Here is a 20,781-nt window from a genome sequence, read left to right as displayed (position 1 = left end):
TCAAGAAACACCCGTCTAAGCTCGCTGAGCATCAATTGGGTGTGAGCGTAGGAGGACACGTAGAACTGTACCCGCTAGTCAGGGGAACAATCCTCGCTACCCATCATGCGACGAAGGTGCTCACCGGCGTGGAGGGCCTAGGCCATGTCTTGTGCCGTTGACTAAATGGTTGGGTGTGATAGTGTACACTGTCATGTTCTGGTTCCCTCTTGAAATTTCATTTTCGAACTCACGACTCTTCTCTCATACTGATGATCCTCTTCTTCAAGAAACACTCGTCTAAGCTCGCTGAGCATCAATCGGGTGTGAGCGTAGGGGGACACATAGAACTGTACCCGCTAGTCAGGGGAACAATCCTTGCTACCCATCACGCGACGAAGGTGCTCACCGACGTGGAGGGCCTAGACCATGTCTTGTGCCGTTGACTGAATGGTTGGGTGTGGTGGTATACACTGTCATGTTCTGGTTTCCTTGTGTACACTGTTATAAAAAACCAAAAATTACATTTTAGTCAAATATAAAATTCTTTCCATGTTTAATGTTTTCATTTCAAGTAAGATGTAATAATATATTTCTTTAAGAAAACAAGAATACAATGTTTTTTAATTGATTTAAAAGTGAAAAAAATGTGATAAGATAAGAAATAAAATACACATAAAGATTATTCCATTTTAATATGATATGAACCGAGTTGAATAATATATGTGAGTTTTTTTTTTATTGAATAATGTAAGTGAGTTGCAAATTTTAATATTCAAAATTTGATTCATACGAATGAGAGGAGCTAAATATGAAAATTAATTATATATTTATTTTTCTTAATTTTCTGTCCATGCTTTAAAAATAATCTAATATGATAATTTAAATTATTTATTATTAATTTTATCCTATGTAATGAATGTATTAAAATAATGTAATTATAAAGCTAAAATTGAAATCTTTTAAATAAATGCTTAGTATTAAGTCTTGTAAATAAAAAATATAATTAAAAAATTATAATAAAAATAATCAGTTAAATTTTTGACAAAAATAAAATTAACAAATTCAATAAATATTCAACCATTTACACCTGTATTATTGCAAAAAGAAAAGAAGAAGAAAAAAAACACTGAATCCAACGTGTCAGTTACCCGGTGAATGAGTATTAATGGACCCACCATCGTAGATTCTTCTCCCAAACAATTCCAAACACATTTTTGAAACGCAGCTGCCAATTGAAAAATTTATTATATTATTTAACAATTCCACCTAATATCATGGTTATTATTGTGATTTAATTTTTATAACTTATTATGAAAAAACAAAGCATTAAATGTTATCCGTTGATTGTAACAGTAAGACTTCAATGATTATGTACGGAAAAATGATTTTATATTATAAGTTAATTAAAAATTATATTTATTTTAATTTTGACATAATTATTATAAAAATTAATAAATTATTTTATATGAAAGATTTGTAATAAATAACTATATAAAATTATTTTATATTATTAATATATAATTTATTTTGTTTATTATAATTAAAGTCAACATATTTATGATGAATTATTTAGAATGATTGGTAAGATATTTTATGATGTGAATGTATAATTTTTTTTATCTCATTGTTTTCTAAATTGTTCTTTATTTATTATATTTTTTATTGTTTTTCAAAATCCATTATTTTAATTCGCATTTGGATTTTGTCATTTAATTTTTTTTAACAAATAAAAAATATTTGACTTATTATTATTGAGTTACTAAAGGAAGAAAAAATTAAAATAAGTTAATATTCAGTATAGAAATGATTTAATTGGAAAAAAAAAAACTATTGGTATAGTCAATTACGTATTGAATCTGAGGAGTAGAATTTGGTAGGGAGAGAACAAACCCACTATAAAATGCCCACACCCCTGCCTCGCTGTTCTCACATCTTCTTTTACGTATTGAATCTCAGAATTCTCTAAAAGAGATCTTTTTCTGCTCTTTGAAGAAAGAAGGGTCTTTGCTTGATTTTGGAGATGTCTCTGCTCTCAGATCTCATCAACCTTAACCTCTCCGATACCACCGAGAAGGTGATCGCAGAGTACATATGGTTAGTCTCTTTTCTCTCTCTGTTTCTCCCTGTCTCACAAAGTTTTTTTTTGGTTCTGTACGAACACCAACATAACAACCTGGGAAAATGTTTATGTTTGTGTCTGTTAGTGTGTACATGGTTTTTTTACGTGTGCAGGAACTTTTTTTTTTCTGGGATGAAAAAAAATGCTTTTTTTTCTTCTCATGTTGGGTGTGGTTTATTTTTACTAATCTTTTATTTGATCACTGACACTAAGTTGGGTCTAACGGAAGACATTAGTCTGTTTCTCTCGTTACATGAACAGATCAAAGTTTCCAATTTTTCTGATGGAAAAATGCTGAAGTTTTAGTCTTTCCCCACTTGAGAGGAACCAAAGAAATAAAACTTTTATTTGATCCATCACTCCACTCTACTCTATTCTACTACTTGCTTTTGTTCCACCCCTTTTAAAATGACCCTAGAGAAGTTTGATCTCTGAGTTCTGAATTCATGATATATCTCATTAACTGGAGTATTGCAGGAATTGAAATTACTTTTTCTTCTATGATTTCCCCTGTTTTTTTCTTTTCTTTTTTGCGGGTGTTCCATTTTTTGTGTGTTTATGAGATGTATTTTATTCTCTCTCGATTTCTCAGCCTCCTTTTTGATTTTTTTTGGGGTCGTTCCGCTTTTGAAGTGTTAAATCTATAAGAATGTTTCCTCTGTTTTGACTTTGTCTTTTGGTGGTTATGCTATTTGATCACTTCAAAGATGAGTTTGCTTGGAATTAATTTGAGAAAGGAAGATTCTTTTTCCATGTTTCTTTCTTGTTGCTTGTTACTTAGTTTCTTGCTTTTATAAAATACAACCTAAATTATTCTTCATGCTCACTATCAAATGAAAGCAACTTGTTAGACCATATTTTTTCGGATAAAATTTTTCCCTTTTGATGCATTCTAACATTTTTATTATTCACCATGGTAGGATCGGTGGATCAGGAATGGACCTGAGGAGCAAAGCAAGGGTAATTCACTTTTTTTTTTGTAGCAAACTATAAAAATAAAATAAGTTCATTCGTTTTTCTGTTTAACTAATGCAAGTGTAAAAATTTTCTTGGCATATAGACTCTCCCAGGACCAGTTAGCGACCCTTCAGAGCTTCCCAAGTGGAACTATGATGGTTCCAGCACAGGTCAAGCTCCTGGTGAAGACAGTGAAGTGATTTTATAGTATGGTTTTTTTAATCCTATCTAATCACAATATCTCCCCCATAAATACAAATTTGTATTTTTTTCTTTCCATTTTATTTATATTCCATTATTTACTTATATGGGATTGATTCAATACAGCCCACAAGCCATTTTCAGGGATCCATTCAGAAGGGGTAACAATATCTTGGTGAGTTTGGTTTTTTGCTTTTACAACTTTGTTTTCCTAAAAAGTTTACAATACTCACATCACTGAGCTAGATCCCCTTGTTTTTTTTTTTTTTGTTTATACACTTACAATGTGTAAAGATTACACCAACATGATTTTTAAAGTAATTATTATAAAAATCAACAATTAAATTATTTATATTGGTTAAAAAAAATCTTTGATGCCTACAACTTTGATTTATTCTAGGTTATCTGTGATGCCTACACTCCTGCTGGAGAACCTATTCCCACTAACAAGAGGCACGCTGCTGCCAAGGTTTTCAGCCATCCTGATGTTGTTGCTGAAGTGCCATGGTATCTATTGTTGTTTCATTGCTGTTTGAAATAACATTTTCTCACTAGTTTTCATTTCTCTGACCAATTGGTGCATGGTTTTTTATTAGGTACGGTATTGAACAAGAATACACCTTGTTGCAGAAAGATATCCAATGGCCTCTTGGGTGGCCTGTTGGTGGTTTCCCTGGACCTCAGGTGAATACTAACTTTCATTAATGTTTTAATTTTTAGGGTTGTTACTTTACACATATGAAACTCATATATTGTCCATTTGACTCATTTAACTCAAATTATCAATTTTTACACTTATTGGGACTCTTATAGAGACAATGATTATAATCCCTTAGCAATATCAAAACTTTGTCTTTAACCCTACTTCTATAAAGTTTGTTGGAACCCAATTTAAGCTTGCCTTTGAGTGTCTTTTATTGAAAAAATCATATTGTTTACTTATTACTATTAGCTTATAGTACAGCTGTTCTACATTTTATATTTAGGAACAACATTGTTGTTTTGTTTGTTCCAACAGGGTCCATACTACTGTGGTGTTGGCGCTGACAAGGCTTTTGGCCGTGACATTGTTGACGCACACTACAAAGCCTGTATTTATGCTGGCATCAACATCAGTGGAATTAATGGAGAAGTGATGCCCGGTCAGGTAACTTGGAAAGAAAAATAATATTATGCACTTATTTTCGTTCTAATCGTTGATTACCCTTTTAGTATTTTCATTTATTGTTTGGTGCAAAATATATTTCAATTAAATCTCATCTATGATTTTGTATAATACACTATAACTTGCTTTTTTATAAAAAAAAAAAGAATGAAGATAGTATTAAATTTAATTCAATGTGTATGTAGTGGGAATTCCAAGTTGGACCTTCAGTTGGAATCTCAGCTGGTGATGAGATTTGGGCAGCTCGTTACATCTTGGAGGTAGGTAGCACATGATGACTTACTAGTGTTAATGTACCTATCTTAACATTGCAACTAACATTCTTTGTTTTTCTATGGTAACAAACAGAGGATCACTGAGATTGCTGGTGTGGTGGTTTCCTTTGACCCCAAGCCAATTAAGGTTATTTTTTTTCTCTCTCTCAAGTTTTCTCCCCTTTATGGTAAAGTTATTTTCCCATCACATTTGTTCGAACCCCATGAAAAAACATAGGTATTTTAGGCATTTTATTTGTTCAAATGATGTTGACTATTGTTGTTTGGGTCATTACAAAATTAGGGTGATTGGAATGGTGCTGGTGCTCACACAAACTACAGGTAACCTTTTTTCACTTGACCAAAAGGACTAAACTAAGATAAATTCTCTTTGCTTTTCATGCTTGACCAGTGCATACTATTAATATAATGTTGCAGCACCAAGTCCATGAGAGAAGATGGTGGCTATGAAGTGATCAAAGCAGCAATTGACAAGTTGGGGAAGAAGCACAAGGAGCACATTGCTGCTTATGGAGAAGGCAACGAACGTCGTTTGACAGGACGCCACGAAACCGCTGACATCAACACCTTCTTATGGGTAAGAAACAAAAATAAAAATGACCAAACCCATACCATGTTCCTTTGAACTAACTTTAACTTGACACATTTTTTCCATGTGAGACCAAACATTATGGACCCTTTGTACCTAACCAAAAACTTTAGGGAACCCTTTGAGAAGATATTTCTTTTTTTGTTTGTTTTCATTTTAACTTTCAAAATAGTTACTTTCTTTTAATTGCACCATGATTGGTAACATTGCGGCTTGAACTCAACCGTAATTTTCTGAAGTAATGCGTTGATCTCACTGTGATTTTCTCCTCAACGTGGATTTTTACTACCAATCCAGACACAGCCACCACTTAATTTTTTGTAATTAAGATTGAAAATAAAAAGAATATTTTCATGTACCAAATTGTCACAAGTTTTCTCATTGTTTAGACTTGAGACCAAGTTATAATAAGGTGTTTATATTATTTGATTTGATTATTGTTTAGGGAGTTGCAAACCGTGGAGCTTCTGTTAGGGTTGGGAGAGACACAGAGAAAGCAGGGAAGGGATATTTTGAGGACAGAAGGCCAGCTTCCAACATGGACCCATACGTGGTTACTTCCATGATTGCAGACACAACCATTCTGTGGAAGCCATGAGCAAAACCTGCATGTTTTCTCCCTTTGGATGGAAAGGAACAGTTATGCTTTTCTTAGTAGGATTTGGTCTCTCTCTTTTTACCTTTTGATTGGTACTATGGTTGGTGCCTTGTTGGTTGGTGCAACTAACTGGCAAGGGTTGTTCATTGTTTTCTTCTATTCCTTTCCCTCGTTTTCCGATTGTTACAATGACAATAATTTAATGGTTATTATCAGTCTTGAACAAAGAAATGCTGATTGTGAAGTATAATAATAATATATGAAATTGTCATGTTCATTGGAGTAGGAATTTGTTTCTGTTGCTGGATTTGTCTCGTGGTATAATTTGATTTGTGAACTGATTTACAGTTCAGAGATTATGAGATAAATAAGATTACGGCTGAGAGATTACGTTATAAAGAATAATAAATGAAAAATTAGGTAAAATGTATTTTTTAAAAAAGATAAATGATAATTAATTATGATAAAAAAATTAGCCAAAATTACATTTTTCATCTTCCGGGTTCGGATTTGGTGATAGAGAAGGATCAAATTTACAATTTTTTTAAAAATGTAACATGTTCGGATTTGGTGATAAATAATATTTTTTTAGTGCTTAAAGTATCATTTAAAACATTGGACAAAAAACGCTATTAAGAATAAAACAAAAACATTTATAAAGAAGATAAAATTATAAGGATTAAAAATATATTTAAAATATAATTATAGGCTTAAATATATTTTAATAATAAAATAGTGGGTGAAATTCTCTGGTTACTTGTTATAATAAATCTTGTTAGAAATACTAACTTGGGACTATCAAGTTAGACTGAGAAAACTTTCTTCCAACCTGGCTTATTGGGCTGAATTGACCTAAACTAAGTAAGGTCCGAAACATATTCTAAAATATTAAAAAAATAATTAGTTTAAGAAATACTTTACTCTTTGAAGTTATTTTGATGACACTAACACAAACAATGTATTACTGGGAGTCCAACAACAACTTACCAAGCCAAATAAAAGAATAATTGGTTAATATTTTTTGGTGAATGAGAATAATTAGTTAAATTATTCCTTAAAAGATACAAAGTCACTATATTAAATAAATTTAGTCGGTTTTTTTCCAAAAATAATTATCATAATTTTCAAAGTAAATAGTTGCTATAATATATATATATATATATATATATATATATATATATTTAAAATTTGAGGAACAAATTTGTCAATATAAAAATCTTAATTACATTTGGAAAAAAAATAAAATTAAAAACATTTTTTTTAACAGATGAGATGAGAAAGCATTAAAAAAGTATAAATACATTGAATAATATTTCACAACATTTAACGAAACTTTACCTTTGCGTAGAAGTCACATAATTTTTAAAATTGATTGCGATGTGATGTGTTATCTTACACAGAGCCAAGATATATAACTGTATTTTAGTTTCTTTAATTTTGATTATTTTTTTTCGATTAAATCAAATTTCTTTGTTTAAAAATTAAACAAATTAAACTCTGTGACATACTTTTTTGTTTACATAAAGATCTTAAGTTGATGCTAATAAAATAATTTTAAAAGTTTCAAACCTAACAGATTAGTAAAACTTAAATAGTTATTATATAAAACGCGTGATTAAAAATTGAAGATAAAAAAATTAGTTTTTTTAAAGTAAAATTCAATATTTTAATTATTAAATTTTCAGTAGAGTAAAATTTTCGACAACTTAAGCTTCGAGTAAAAAAAAAGATTAAATTTTCTTAATTTTAAAAACAATTTTTTAAATGATAAACTAAAAAAAGTTGACACATTAAAATTAATAAGGGAAAAGTTAATCCTGATACTTTTCTTGTATTAACAAAAAAAAAATTGACACTAAAATAAATGAGATTAGTAACTATGCACAGTAAAAAATTCAATCACAAATATTTTTTAAAATAATTATTCTAAACTATTAGCATCCGTTTAGTAGAGTAAACATAAATGAAAAATAAATAAATTAAGATGAAAATTTAGAATTAAAGTATACAATAAAAGTATGAATCCCCATATCATGTTTATTTTTTTAATTTTCATCTTCTTTTATTTTCAAACGAACATGATGATCTTATTGCATAACATTTTTTTTTCTGTAAATAAATAAGAAAAAAGAAAAAAACATTGAAGCTTAAACCCACACCAAAACTCTTTGAACTCTGCAGTATCTACCTGATTAGTTGTTAATCTTCTCCGGTGGAAAAGAAAAGATGTCTCTGCGTGTGGCGGCAGCAAGTTTGCTAAAAAAACTTCGCTTTCCGGCTTCACATTTCTTTGCTGCGTCTACAGCAACCACAAATGCATTTTCCGGTATGCAAAACCATTGAAATTTGATGACACCCTTTACATTCATTCTCTTATTACATGTCTCTTCTGGGTTTTGTTTGTTTTAAACTCTTATGGTGATTAGGGTCATACCTTTTTATTTTTGAATTTTAGATGATGGGTTGTGTATAAATGAGTGGCATAATCCATACAAGATTATGGTTGTGAAAGTTTCACTCTTATTAATATATCATGATGGTGTTAATTGGCAGGAAAAATCAAAATGGGAACTTTGGTGCATAACATTGCATCTTCCTAGTTTATACTACTTCCAAAAAGGAGTTCCCTTATTTAGTGTCCATTCTGAGTTTGGTGTTTATTGGAATTGAAAATGAAACAGAAAAACTGTTACTCCAGATTTCCCACAAAGCCCCTTACCCTTACACCCATTTCCTAATTTTAAGGAAATGAACTTTTTTTTTTCTTTCCCTTTGACATTGAAATTGAAATTTTACATATTTACAGGTTTTGCACACATCATTGTTGACTTTTGCTGCATAGGTAGATTCATGGTTGATTAATTTGTGAATGGACAATGATTTTGTTATCCTGCAAGGAAGATGATATTTGCCTATCCTTACTTTCTTGTTGTTTTTATGTTATTCCAGGTAAACTCAAACTTTTCCGTTGGTATCAAACTGGTGCACATGGTTGTAGGATAGATCTCAGGGATCCTTGTCTATGGATTGTTATGTCTGGACATGTAGGTATGTTTTTATTTTTACATCTCTTGAGCCATGTTTTCTAACAACTAACATATAAAAATGTTATATTCTCATTTAAACATTTTCAAATTGTAATGATGCTGTATCTGTAATTCTGTGATAATTATTCCATGTTTTATTCCTATCTTTTGCAGCAATAAAAAGAAATTATATATTTTTTATGAAGAGAGCTCTTCCATTTGATAGGTAGATAGTAAAGTTGAATCCTTTTCATTTTTAAATGAGGGTCAAGGGGAAAGTTTCTGATCTTTTTAAATGTTAATTCCTTAATCTTGTTTTTCTTTTTCTAGCTTCTATTTCACATGCTTATAGAACAAATGCAACAGAAGTCTTAATCAGCTTCCTTTCCTATATTGTTAAACAGTTGAAAGAAAACTGGTTCACCCAAAACCAAAAGGTTAGCTTTCTAGGTGCAGGCCCAAAGATTGGTTTCATCTCTAAGATGCTCCGCATTAAAGGCTTCAAGCTTGAAGCATGGATAAAGCATGCACTCACTCCTATGTTAACATTTGATTTAATTAAGATAGTAAGGACTGTGACGATTGAAATCCTCTGACAACTCTTTGATACTGTGTAAAGGAAACAATTCACCCAAAACTTTTAAGATGTTAAAGCATGAAGAGGATGGTTTTTGATGTTTGAGTAAACAACTTAAGTGCTTATTTAATAGAAGTTTATCAGGTGAGCTTATTTTGATAAGCTTCACCACGAAGCCTAATGAAAAGCTAATGATATAGTGATGGAATGAAGCTAATGTGAAATGTCTTGAACCAAGTACTTCAAGAGCTTAAACTATTAGGTGAGAACACAAATGAATTAACATTTCTAATGTGCACGCCACCTTACTTGAGCCCTTTGGGCTTACAATGCTTAGACCCACCTGCCTTGTATTGAAGTTCAACTTTTATTAGAAGAATTGGTGCAACAAGGATTGAACTCTAGATTACTTGGTCATAGATTTTCTGATACTTTGTCTTGAGCCAATTATCCCAAAAGCTTAAGTGGTTAAGTGAAGACACGTGAATGATTGTATTTTGACATCTCTAAGACTGTAACAATAAATTTTAAGGGCATGATCTACTTGATATGAAATTTAAATCATTTAACCTGATGAATATTTGTTGAGAATTTTATCCCATGGAAAACTATTTAATATTGTAGCACTCATTAATCATTATCAACATTGAAAGTTATAAACATTATTCTCGTATAATTTAAATTGACTAATCTGATTTTTGTGCAGCAATGACTTTAGGAATTAGTGCCAGCACTGTATTTGCAGAAGATGCAACAACTGAAGCATCTTCTGATAATGACCCAGGGGGTGACTTAATCGGATTGAGAAAAATTGAGGATGACTCTGTAGTATCAAACATACATACAGCAAAATGGAGAGTCTTTACAGATAAAGCGAGACAATTTTTTCTTCAGGCATGCTATTTCTTCCTGTTTCTTTGTTATTAAGTTCTATTATACACCTCACATTGTGGGAAAAGATTGTTGTTGTTGACTATTTATTTATGCATTTTCTGCCAGGGAAAACTAGATGAAGCTGAAAAACTCTTCCTTTCTGCTATAGAAGAAGCTAAAGAAGGTTTTGGCGAGAAAGACCCGCATGTTGCTTCTGCATGCAACAATCTGGTCATTTTACTTGCAGTTGATGATTGTTTCTTAATTTATTCTATTTTTGATAAGATTTTTTCTTTCTTAATTTATTATATTTTTGATAAAGGAGTTTTGTAGGAGAGAAAAAGGTAAGAATACAACTAGGGGAGGACAAGGTTACCTCCTACTTAAAAAAACTAAAAGAAAAGAGATCAATAGTCTTATTATTTATGTATGCAGTAAATCTTTCCAAGCTCACTGCATATCAGACGGGATACTCTCCATGAAAGCAATCATCAGTGCACCTCATAAAGGCTGAAATTGAAAACACAATCTTCTAATTATTGGAAACACTTCTTGAGTCTGTTCCTTTCTCTTCTTTTTCAAAATGTATTTTTAGTCTTCTAGTTCTTTGATGTTTGTTGGAGATCTCACATCGATTAAAATAGTATATATAAGTGAGAGGCAACCCTTATCTCATGAGGTAGCTTTTGGGGCTGAGTAAGTTTCAAATCCAAATTCTAAAACGGTATCAAAGCCTATTCTAGCAATTGTTGTTTGGCCTATTGGGTCACCCATTGTTGAACCCTCGACAAATGTCCAGTCACATAAACTTCACGCTTGGTTCCTGTCCTCAGTGTGGGGTGTGTGTTAAAGATCTCACATTGACTAGTGATATAGCCAAAATAGTGTATATAAATGGGGGAGCAATCCTCACTTTTTGAGCTATCTTATTGCAATGTTAATCGTCTTATTTTCTTTTTTGTAAAGCAGTCCAATTGGCTGATTATTCATGAATGATCCTTTGTTGTTTAGGCTAGTTGAGAAAGTAAATGACGCTGATAATGCACAACTCATTTTGATTATTATTATTTCAGGCAGAATTGTACAGGGTCAAAAAGGCATTTGACAAAGCAGAACCCTTGTATTTGGAAGCTATCAACATATTAGAGGAATCTTTTGGTCCTGATGATGTACGGTAGGGTGCAATTACTGTGCTACCATCATAAATAATGCTTCATCTACTTTCAATTGTATAAGTTGAAGATCATTACTAGGAACCAAAAATGTGTATACAGTAAATGAATAGAAATGAGATGATATAGAGCTTGCATCAATCAGGTATAGTGCCCATGAAGTAAAGGGACATAAATGATGATCTAGGGCTTGCATGGACTTGGGTCTTGGAAAGATAAAATTCTGAAAAGGAGGAACAAAAAGAGATAAGAAATGTACTTGAAAGTTTCATCTTAATCTCATTGTATCAAATAAATGAAAACACTGCATTAAGCTTTGTGGAATTAGGAAACTCATCAAGATTTTGTCTGTCTGCTGTAAAGATCAGCTTGCTAACAACAATAGCAACAACAAAGCCTTATCCCACTAGGTGAGGTTGGATACATGAATCACACGGCTAAAGATCAGCTTGCTGATGTTTTCACAAAATCTTTGTGGGAACCTAGCATAATGTATATATCTGATAAATTGAATGCATATGATATTATGATATGATATATATGCTCTAGCTTGAGAGAGTGTGTTGAGATATTTGGTATAATTAGGGAACATCAGGCAAGTACCTCTTTCCATTATTTCTCTAGATATATTGATTCTAATTTCTAAATTTATTGGATTGGTTCTCTCAACCTTTCATATAAATATGGTGTTGTTGTCATTTGATAAATGCAACATTCTTTATTCTGAATTAAAGTAGGGACTAAAACCAAAATTGAGGTAATTTAGGGTAGAAAATGTATTTAAACTATATATGTGTGTGTGTAGCCTTTAGTATGATGAATTTCATTGGGCCTGATGGCTTCAATTTGAATCTTTGATCTTGCAGGGTTGGGGTTGCTGTTCACAACCTTGGGCAGTTCTACCTTGGACAGCGGAAGTTGGAAGAAGCTCGTGTTAGCTATGAGGTAATTTGTTGAATTCAGCTATCTTTGTCTTGGTGATATGTTTTTTGCCCCATTATTGCATAGATAAGAAGATAATTTCATTCAACAGTTCTAATTAATCCCCGCCAACTTTACCCTACTCTCATATAACTGTCCTGTACTTTCAACTTTAGCAATTAAATCCCACAAATTACCCCATTTTCAGGGACACTTTTTAATCTGGTGCCGTGGGGCATTACTTTCTTGAGGAAAACACCGTTGCTATTACCAACCATGCAATGTTTTTCTACACCAAATTGACAAAATCTAAGCCTCACTGTTTCTTGGGCCCACAACAAACTCCACAACCGAACACATGGTCTCTTCTCTTATCTCCTACTTGTGGCTAAAGAGAATCTCTTAATGAAGACAAAAGTTAGATAAAAGCCCTTAATAAGTTGGATCAAAACTCTTAATAAGTATTAAGTTCTATAAGAAAAGGTCCTGAAAAAGGGTTAAATGATAACCTAAAGAAATGAAAGCACTCTTCCAATTTTCTAAGCAGTTGAGAATCTTTTGAATGTGGATATCTTAGACCATTTACTCATTCTATTTTTGCATTTTTATGTAATGGAACCAAATTTCATCATTTTTGGATCCTGAATGTTGGTATTTTTGTTTGTTCATTTTCGGTTATTCCTCTTTTCCTCTCTCACATGTAATCTGTTTGTGACACTGACATGGTTTATATTGTAGTTAGTCTTATTCCTTTATGTTCTTTCAGTTCTAGTGACCACTTTCCTCCTTTTATTTTTTGTTTTTTGACAGCGTGCTTTGAAGGTATGGACTTATTATTATCAGGGAGAGACAATTATTTTCCTCTATCACTTTGTATTTCATTGTTATTTCTTGACGTTATTTCTGTGGTTGATGATTGAGGCTGTATGTTGTCTTGATTTTTAGCATGTGATAATGACTATTTATTCAGATAAAAAGGCGTGTTCTGGGGTATGGCCATTCAGAATGTTCAGATACAATGTATCATCTAGGAGTGGTAATTATTTGTCCTTTTACACTACTATTTTTTATTCTTGTTTGTTCTGTTTGTTAAAGTAGTCTAATATGTCAGAATTAAAAACGAAGGAGCATGATGCATGAGAGTCACTCACTAGTCACTACTATTTTCACATAACTTAAGAGTCTTAGACATGCTACCACATCTGTTTCCCCCAAAAAATGAGTGAAAATGTGGATGGGAGATCATTTATTTGTTTTAGAATGTAGGGTAGAAGAGAGATACAACTTTGTTTTAGATATTCTTAGTACCTCCTCTTTCATAAAGTTATGGGGGTACTTTTGTGTCTTAAGCTTGACAAACATATATTTTTAGGTTTGCTTTTCCTTATTTTGACATAACAGAGTATTTCTATTCTTTTCTCTGATTTCTACTTTGTGTTTTTTGAATGAATAGTTTCTTTTACATATATTTTCAGTCTGTGCTGTGAAGCAATGCTCCATAATAACTTGGTAGTCATTAAAGAATCAGAGATTTAAAAGGATAACTTATGCAATTTCTCTAGGATAGAATAATTTTCTTGCTTCTTTTAGGTTTTATGCTTACTGGGTTCAGTCAGAATGTCATTGTTCATTGGTGACTTATTTTTCTCTTTGCTGCTTTTCCGAAGTTGGAATTTTTGCTCAAATGAGGATTTTATTCTACAATAATTGTGTTCAGGTACTGTATCTTCAAGGAAAAGAAAGGGATGCTGAGGCCCTTATTAAGGACTCTATAAGGATGCTAGAGGTATGTGAACCTTCTTTTTGTAACTTAAATTTCCCCCCACAGTGGGGTTGGTAATTATTATTATTGTTATTGTTGTTGTTGTTATTATTGTGCTTAAGCTAATTTGTTTACGCATCTAGGAAGGTGGTGAAGGAGAGTCTTTTGTATGCATTAGAAGACTACGATACCTTTCACAGGTGGCCTTTTAATCCTTTTTCCTCCCAATTCTTTGTTGATAAATAATCTATGATTGGATAACAACATAAAAAACCTTTATACTTAATCTTAATAGAAACTTATGCTATCTCATGGGAATCGAGAGTTTGGGTCAGTTATAATAGTTATTGGTAGAAAGTTGGAGCAATCATTTATTATCAGAATATGTGTAATAATAACTGTCATTAACAGTTATGTATTATTATAATATGTTCAATAGTAACTATTGTGTTGACAGTTTAGGGCAGAAAGTTAGGAGCAGTTGCATATTATTAAAATGTGTGTTATTGTGTAAATAGAATAATACATGTGTTTCTCTTGTAAGTTGGACAGAGAACTAATCTTTGTAAGTGGACATCAAATACTGCTGTATTCTAAGGAATTTTTTATGATGACAGCTATGGTGTAAATAGAATAATACTGTTCATTTAGTGTTTTATAAATATCTATAGGTGGAGAAAGGGAACCTAAAACCTATGTCACACAATCCAAGTATACTTGAGTGGTAAAATAGTGTTACATATAAGTGTTCAGACACAAAACTAGATATTAGATAAATAAAAATTATTCTCTCTCCACCTGAAAATTTTAACTTTGGGAAGAGTTGGTTCTTGATATTGTATTGGATTTTTTTTACCAATTGGTAAGGAGTTTGATATTCCTTGCATTCTTCATAATTTAATTATGAATTCCAGCTTAAGCTAAAATGAGTTTGTGCGTTGTCCACCCTCAAAGTGGGTCTGTTCCAAAGTTTCTGTTTACTTTTTCATCCTAACTTTCTTACTTATATCAAGTTATTGCTATATTCTTTTAGATATATATGAAGTCACATCGAATTGCTGAAGCTGAAATGGTCCAGAGAAAGATCCTGCATGTTATGGAATTGTCAAAGGTTCTTTTTGTTAACTTCTTTGTCTTTTGCTTTGAATTGGCTTTCTTGTTAACCATGATGCATGCATGTTTTATAAATTTATAAATACTGGGTAAGTGGATTTTATTTTATTTTATTTTTTAAAAAGTGGTTAAGTGAAAGAAACTTCTGCTTAATGAAATTATCCTCGTCAAATACAATTTGTCTAAGTTGATTTAGTTTCTTCATTTGGGTGAATTAGTGGTTGCATCTTATTTGCTACTTTTTCTGTCACTTTTAGTGTCGTGCCATTGTCATGGTTTAGGGGTATAGGGATGGGCAAGACAAGTTGGTTTCTTTTCCTGATGCATTGAGCAGGCCCATAGATAGGGTGGTTGAGCACTATTATTTTCTGTTCTTAAGTTTAGTTGTGATAGAATGCTGTTTCTACTCTTGCTGAATAACTATTAAAGTCTTTTAAGTTATTCTTATGTAGATTGACATTTTTGTTATTAGCATATTTAATTTGTTTGATCAAATAACAGTATGGTGATAATAGATAATTGGGCTGTAATTTTTGAACAAGTTAGGAGTTGGATTTCTCACAAAACAATCATGATTTCATAATTCATAAAACTATTATTATTACTTGACAATCGTGGAAAGTAGTATGACTGGCTCTAGTGACAGATTGATATTTTATGATGTTCCTTGGCTGGCATTTTTTAATCTTCCTTTTCCATTTGCTACTTTCTGTTTTCATTTAGAATTAGTTGTGTTGATCTTACTCAATGAAATTAGAAAATGTTGCAAGAACAGTTTTGTCACAAATCTGTTGTCATCGTCAAAAACATGATGCATTTGGTGTAATACAGGGATGGTATTTCTTGGACACTGTTATTGCAGCTGAATCTTTGGCTCTGACCCTGCAAGCATCTGGCAATACAAAAGATTCTAAAGAGCTTCTTGAAAGGTTATTACAATACTTGAAACCTGGGAAATTAATTTTTATATTCTTTTCGCTTCATTTAATTTTTATTTTATACAAATGAAATCCTCACTTTTTTTTTTCCTTGCAGATGTCTTAATGTCCGGAAGGACTTACTTCCCAGTGACCATATTCAGGTATGTTCTTTGACAGGGATTTTGGTAGTTCCAAATTCCAATTCTATTTAAATTTCAAATCCCATATTGAATGCAAAGCTGATATTTTCTTTATTCATGGTCAGATAGGTGCAAACTTACTTCATCTAGCAAGAGTGGCAATGCTTGATTGCAGTCAACATAAAAAGTTGGATGTTTCTAGAGCTAAAGCTGAGCTTGATATGGCAAAGAATCATTTGTATAATTCCATAAGGTTTGGATTAGTTTGATATGGCTGTCTCTTTCTCAACTACTTCTGAATATCAGAACTCAATCAATTTGACATGTTTGTTTCTTTTTTCAGTGTAAATTATTCTTTCTTTTTACAATGCAGTTTTTATCAGTTATTTCTCTGTCCATGACTTGTGGACAGGTGGAATTTGATGTCATACATACAATTGCTCAATCTTTTCATGTACAGCATTTAGATTGGGTTGGTTCACTTAAGGAAAGGATAAAAAACATATTTACTTAGTTCTGAAATAGATTTATTTTATTATTCCTTTTTTAACATGATTCATATTAATGAATGTGAAGGAACATTCAACTAATAGACCATGCAGATAAATAAAATACCTCATTTGAAAGGGAGAAACCTGGTAGAACAATCAACTACCTCACCGCAGTGAGGCATTATGCTTTCAACCTCCTTGGACCTGCTTCGGTTAATTTTTGGCTGAAACTTATTGTGCTGTAACCTGATGATCCTTATTAAATTATATTTGCTGAAGAAAACTTTTGTGCTTTAGTTTCCTCCCAACATTAAAGGATTACACAAGTAACTTCCCCATTAAGAATTGGATTGTTCTTATATTTAATTTTTAATTTTGAAGGGTAATATTTGGTTTAAGGTCTAGGCCTTTGCTTGGCTTGGCCAGCAATTACTAGCCATCTCCTGAAAGTTCATGAACATCTTATAAGTTTGTAGAATAAAGCACATTTATGATAGGCCATTTCTTGTTCCATCTCAGGATTTCACGTCAATGTTTGGAGAAGGTATTGAAACAAAAGGACAAGTTAAAGAAATTCAGTAAGCCTGGAGATTCTAGAAAGGAAGGCCAAGTAGCACTGGCCATATTGGTCAGTCCCCCTCCCCGGATTGTTACACTCCTCTTATGCATGTATATTAAAACAAGATTGTGATTCGTACTCTTCTGCGAATAAAAATGATTTGTTTATTAAAGTAGAAATGTAATTTTTACAGTTGCAATCACTCTATACGTTGTCATCAGTGGAGTTAGATAAGCAAGAATTGCAGGAGATTCAGGTTAGATTACCAGCCTTGATGGCAGTGCAATTAGGTTCAAGTCCCAGAGAAATGAGAAAAACTGCAAATATCATATTTCTACTTGATTAAGTGTTGGTGTTCTTTTGTAAAGCAGGAAAGAGATAATATTAACATCGAGGCTCAGGAGGCACTTCTTCAATGCATTTCTACTTACAAGGAGGTAAACATATTTGTGTGATGATTTTTCTTGGGAGCTTTGCATGACGCTAATTTTTCTAGTGAATTATTCCTCATAAGTAATTAATTTAGTGTTATGGAATACTACTTAGTAATAGAACGCTATTTCAAATCAAAAGTTTATATTTTTTCTTTCGGAGGAAAGCATTTATATATACTTGCATCAAGATTATACATTTTATTTTTAAGCCAGAACAGAAGTTACGGTGAGTGCCACAATTTATTCATGATCTCATGTAGCAATCCCTGCAACTGCAAGATGGTTTTATTAAAAAAAAAAAACCGTATTATAGAAAACAAGTTTTACCATATGCAATGGGAAATGTTCTGTTGATTAATTGATGGTTCTATTTCTGTTAAAAAAAGTTAGTCTATGCATTGATAATGTAAAGAATTTTTACACTGTTATCTAATAACAATTTGTTGTTATGTATGGTAAATTTTCTGATTTTTACAATAATTACCTTTAAAGTCATGCTAACCATGTTTCTGATTAGTTAACAATGTAAATTTTTTTCACATTGATCCTACGTAGAAATTAAACTCAAATACTTTGGATGTGTGCTTAGTAGTAGCTTTTACAATGGTCCAAAATATTAGGGATTGTGAATGGTCCATAAATGAGGATTGTCCATTTTACATTACAAAATATTTGTTTCATTAATTAATATAAAATGAACGACTCTGATCAATATACCATCCGTGGTCCCTAATATTTTGAGAGCAATGAAGTCATTACCAAAACGTATACAAGTTTGTTGCTTTATGAATTACCTGTAGCATGTAAACATCACCTAATATTTCTGGCTTGTATTTCATTTACTTACCTGCATTTCAGACTATTCATTTCACTAATTTAAAAGACTTGAATTATGCATATGTTAGTACTAGTGATTATACTTGGATTGTAGAGATCATACAGATAACAGATTACTAGTATTAGCAAATAGTTACATTCAGAATTAGAAAGTAAGGGAGTGAACATCTTCCATTATTTCACATGTGATTATGGAAATTTATTACTACTTCACTCTTCCTTTGCAGTTTGTACATAAGAGGTCAATTGCTGATACCCCTGAAATAAAGAACGAGTATCTTTCATGTTTAAAGCGCGCTCAAAATTTGTTTGGTCATAAAGTTGATGAATAGCCAAGCAATCAAGAGGATTTCCGATCGCTGAATCAAACACCTTGATTGATTTTTTTTCTTTCTTTCTATGGAGGGATATTTTTGTTGATAAAGAAAATAATTTTAAAGAAAATTTTTTACTCAGAAGAAATAAATAGACCAAGCTTGATAACTAAGTCAAATGCCACTAGCCATGGCGTCATAATTATTGTCAAACCACACTTGGTGTGGATGTTAAATACATTACCTTGATATTGGATTGTTCTATGCTCAGTATTATTCTTTGATGTCACTTCAATTGTTACTAATTCTTCTTTTTTGGTAATTAATTGTTACTAATTCCCGCTAATCTTATTCAAGAAATCAAGTTTTTCCATGCTGGGAAAATTGTAGTGCTAAATTTTTTGGTGATTGAGCCATAATGTCTTCATTATAGGTGGGAGGAGAAGAAGTTTACGGAAATCCAAATATAAAGATGCCTTTATTGTCAGCAAAGTTGCATGGAGACCATGAAAGAATATGACACTAAGTATCCATTTGATTTATAAGCAACATTAATTTCCCTGATTGTAACACATTCTAATGAAGTTAATGTGAAAATATATTCTAATATCATCTAATGATTTAAAAATAATTTTTATCAAATTTATTTGGATAAATACTCAATTTAGTCCTTGAATTTGTAAGGCGTTGACATTTGGGTTCCACCATTTATTTCTTCGGTTAACACAAATGATGTAGTCTATGTGGCATTAATGGATCATTTTGACAATGAGAAGTTGTGTTGAGTGGGATGTTGACTTTGGATTGATGAAATTGTCACTTGAAATTTTGATGGACAAATTTGTTAGTTTGAAAAATTTTCCATGTTTTACCGCATGTGTAATACAAAACGAAATAAATCTTTGTTATTTATTCTCACCAATGCCTACTGGTTGTGTCTTCTGGTGTTTTTGCCTTCTCTAAGTGAGAGTGAGAGTCAAAGGGAGAGAGAAACCCTTCGACGAGTGGAAGCTGCCATCAATGATTGTGCTTTGATAAACTTTTGAAGACCAAACCAATCGTTCTCCATTGATTTGGTCAGAAGGTAAGCATTTGATAATGGACTATTCACATTTTTTTGTTCCTTTTTTGTGGAAGTTGTTTGGTTGTGTGTAGCTATGTCTTGAGTTTTTTTCGTTGTTGTTTGTTCCTTCTCTTAAGTTTTTCTGATGTTAAAAAAACTATCGTTTTTCGTTTCCAGAACAAAGTTAGGGTTTAGGGTTTGTATTGATATGTTTCTGTTAGAGTGTGGGTGCACTCTATTTTTGGTATAAAAAATTTGACAATGGGTACTGATACTAGTTTAGATATTGAAATCATGATGTTTTTGGTTATAAAAATTGTGTCTTTGTGTTGGTGCTTAAGTAGATGGTCTTGTGTGTGAAGAAATTAATCATGTTGTTCTTTTCATGGGTCGTAGAATTCTAATCACATCGATCTTGTTGTGCACCACAAGGGTAGATTCAACAAGGATGATATGACACATTGGAATATGTGGACGGTGAGTTCTATGTTTGGGAGAATTATGAAAGATGACAGTGTGGACTATTTTTGACTTGTGCAACTGTGCTTTTTTTTTTTTATCCTAGCATTAATGAGGATTATGCATTGCTTTAGTTGGAGAATGATAAAGATATCTTGCACATGTGCCACATGGGTATTGCTCACCCTAACAAATATGTGCATACACTTTGAACATATAGTGGATGATTTCCCA

General features: G+C 31.9%; 2 protein-coding genes across 7 annotated transcripts; both read left to right on the top strand.

Annotated features, from left to right (window-relative positions):
• The first annotated feature begins 1,852 nt into the window (after positions 1–1,852).
• Positions 1,853–6,175, top strand: LOC114381924 (glutamine synthetase cytosolic isozyme 1). 2 transcript variants are annotated; one of them, XM_028341152.1, is made up of 12 exons: positions 1,853–2,076; positions 3,022–3,061; positions 3,162–3,265; positions 3,386–3,434; positions 3,660–3,766; positions 3,856–3,943; positions 4,278–4,406; positions 4,610–4,684; positions 4,773–4,826; positions 4,983–5,020; positions 5,117–5,276; positions 5,734–6,175. In XM_028341152.1, the coding sequence occupies exons 1-12, from the start codon at positions 2,003–2,005 to the stop codon at positions 5,884–5,886; spliced, it is 1,071 nt and encodes a 356-aa protein (XP_028196953.1). In that variant the 5' UTR covers positions 1,853–2,002; the 3' UTR covers positions 5,887–6,175. The 2 variants fall into 2 exon arrangements, with proteins under 2 accessions (XP_028196953.1, XP_028196954.1); XM_028341153.1 differs by lacking the exon at positions 5,117–5,276 and having other exon boundaries at positions 5,794–5,854.
• A 1,810-nt stretch (positions 6,176–7,985) lies between these two features.
• Positions 7,986–19,314, top strand: LOC114381076 (kinesin light chain 3-like). 5 transcript variants are annotated; one of them, XR_003659936.1, is made up of 18 exons: positions 7,986–8,212; positions 8,836–8,934; positions 10,196–10,383; positions 10,489–10,593; positions 11,436–11,536; positions 12,401–12,479; positions 13,266–13,277; positions 13,426–13,491; positions 14,173–14,241; positions 14,361–14,417; positions 15,251–15,328; positions 16,162–16,259; positions 16,366–16,411; positions 16,516–16,643; positions 17,401–17,550; positions 17,634–17,696; positions 17,809–17,877; positions 18,939–19,011. XR_003659936.1 is itself a non-coding variant. In XM_028340254.1 (18 exons), the coding sequence occupies exons 1-18, from the start codon at positions 8,113–8,115 to the stop codon at positions 19,041–19,043; spliced, it is 1,572 nt and encodes a 523-aa protein (XP_028196055.1). In that variant the 5' UTR covers positions 7,988–8,112; the 3' UTR covers positions 19,044–19,314. The 5 variants fall into 5 exon arrangements, 3 of the variants coding, with proteins under 3 accessions (XP_028196055.1, XP_028196057.1, XP_028196056.1); XR_003659935.1 differs by having other exon boundaries at positions 7,987–8,212; positions 17,812–17,877; positions 18,939–19,013; XM_028340254.1 differs by having other exon boundaries at positions 7,988–8,212; positions 17,401–17,509; positions 18,939–19,314.
• Positions 19,315–20,781: the final 1,467 nt, after the last annotated feature.

The sequence above is a fragment of the Glycine soja genome, chromosome 13 (genome assembly GCF_004193775.1).
Source record: "Glycine soja cultivar W05 chromosome 13, ASM419377v2, whole genome shotgun sequence".
In the NCBI taxonomy this organism is placed as follows: Eukaryota; Viridiplantae; Streptophyta; class Magnoliopsida; order Fabales; family Fabaceae; genus Glycine; species Glycine soja.
This window is presented reverse-complemented; position numbering and strand designations above follow the sequence as displayed.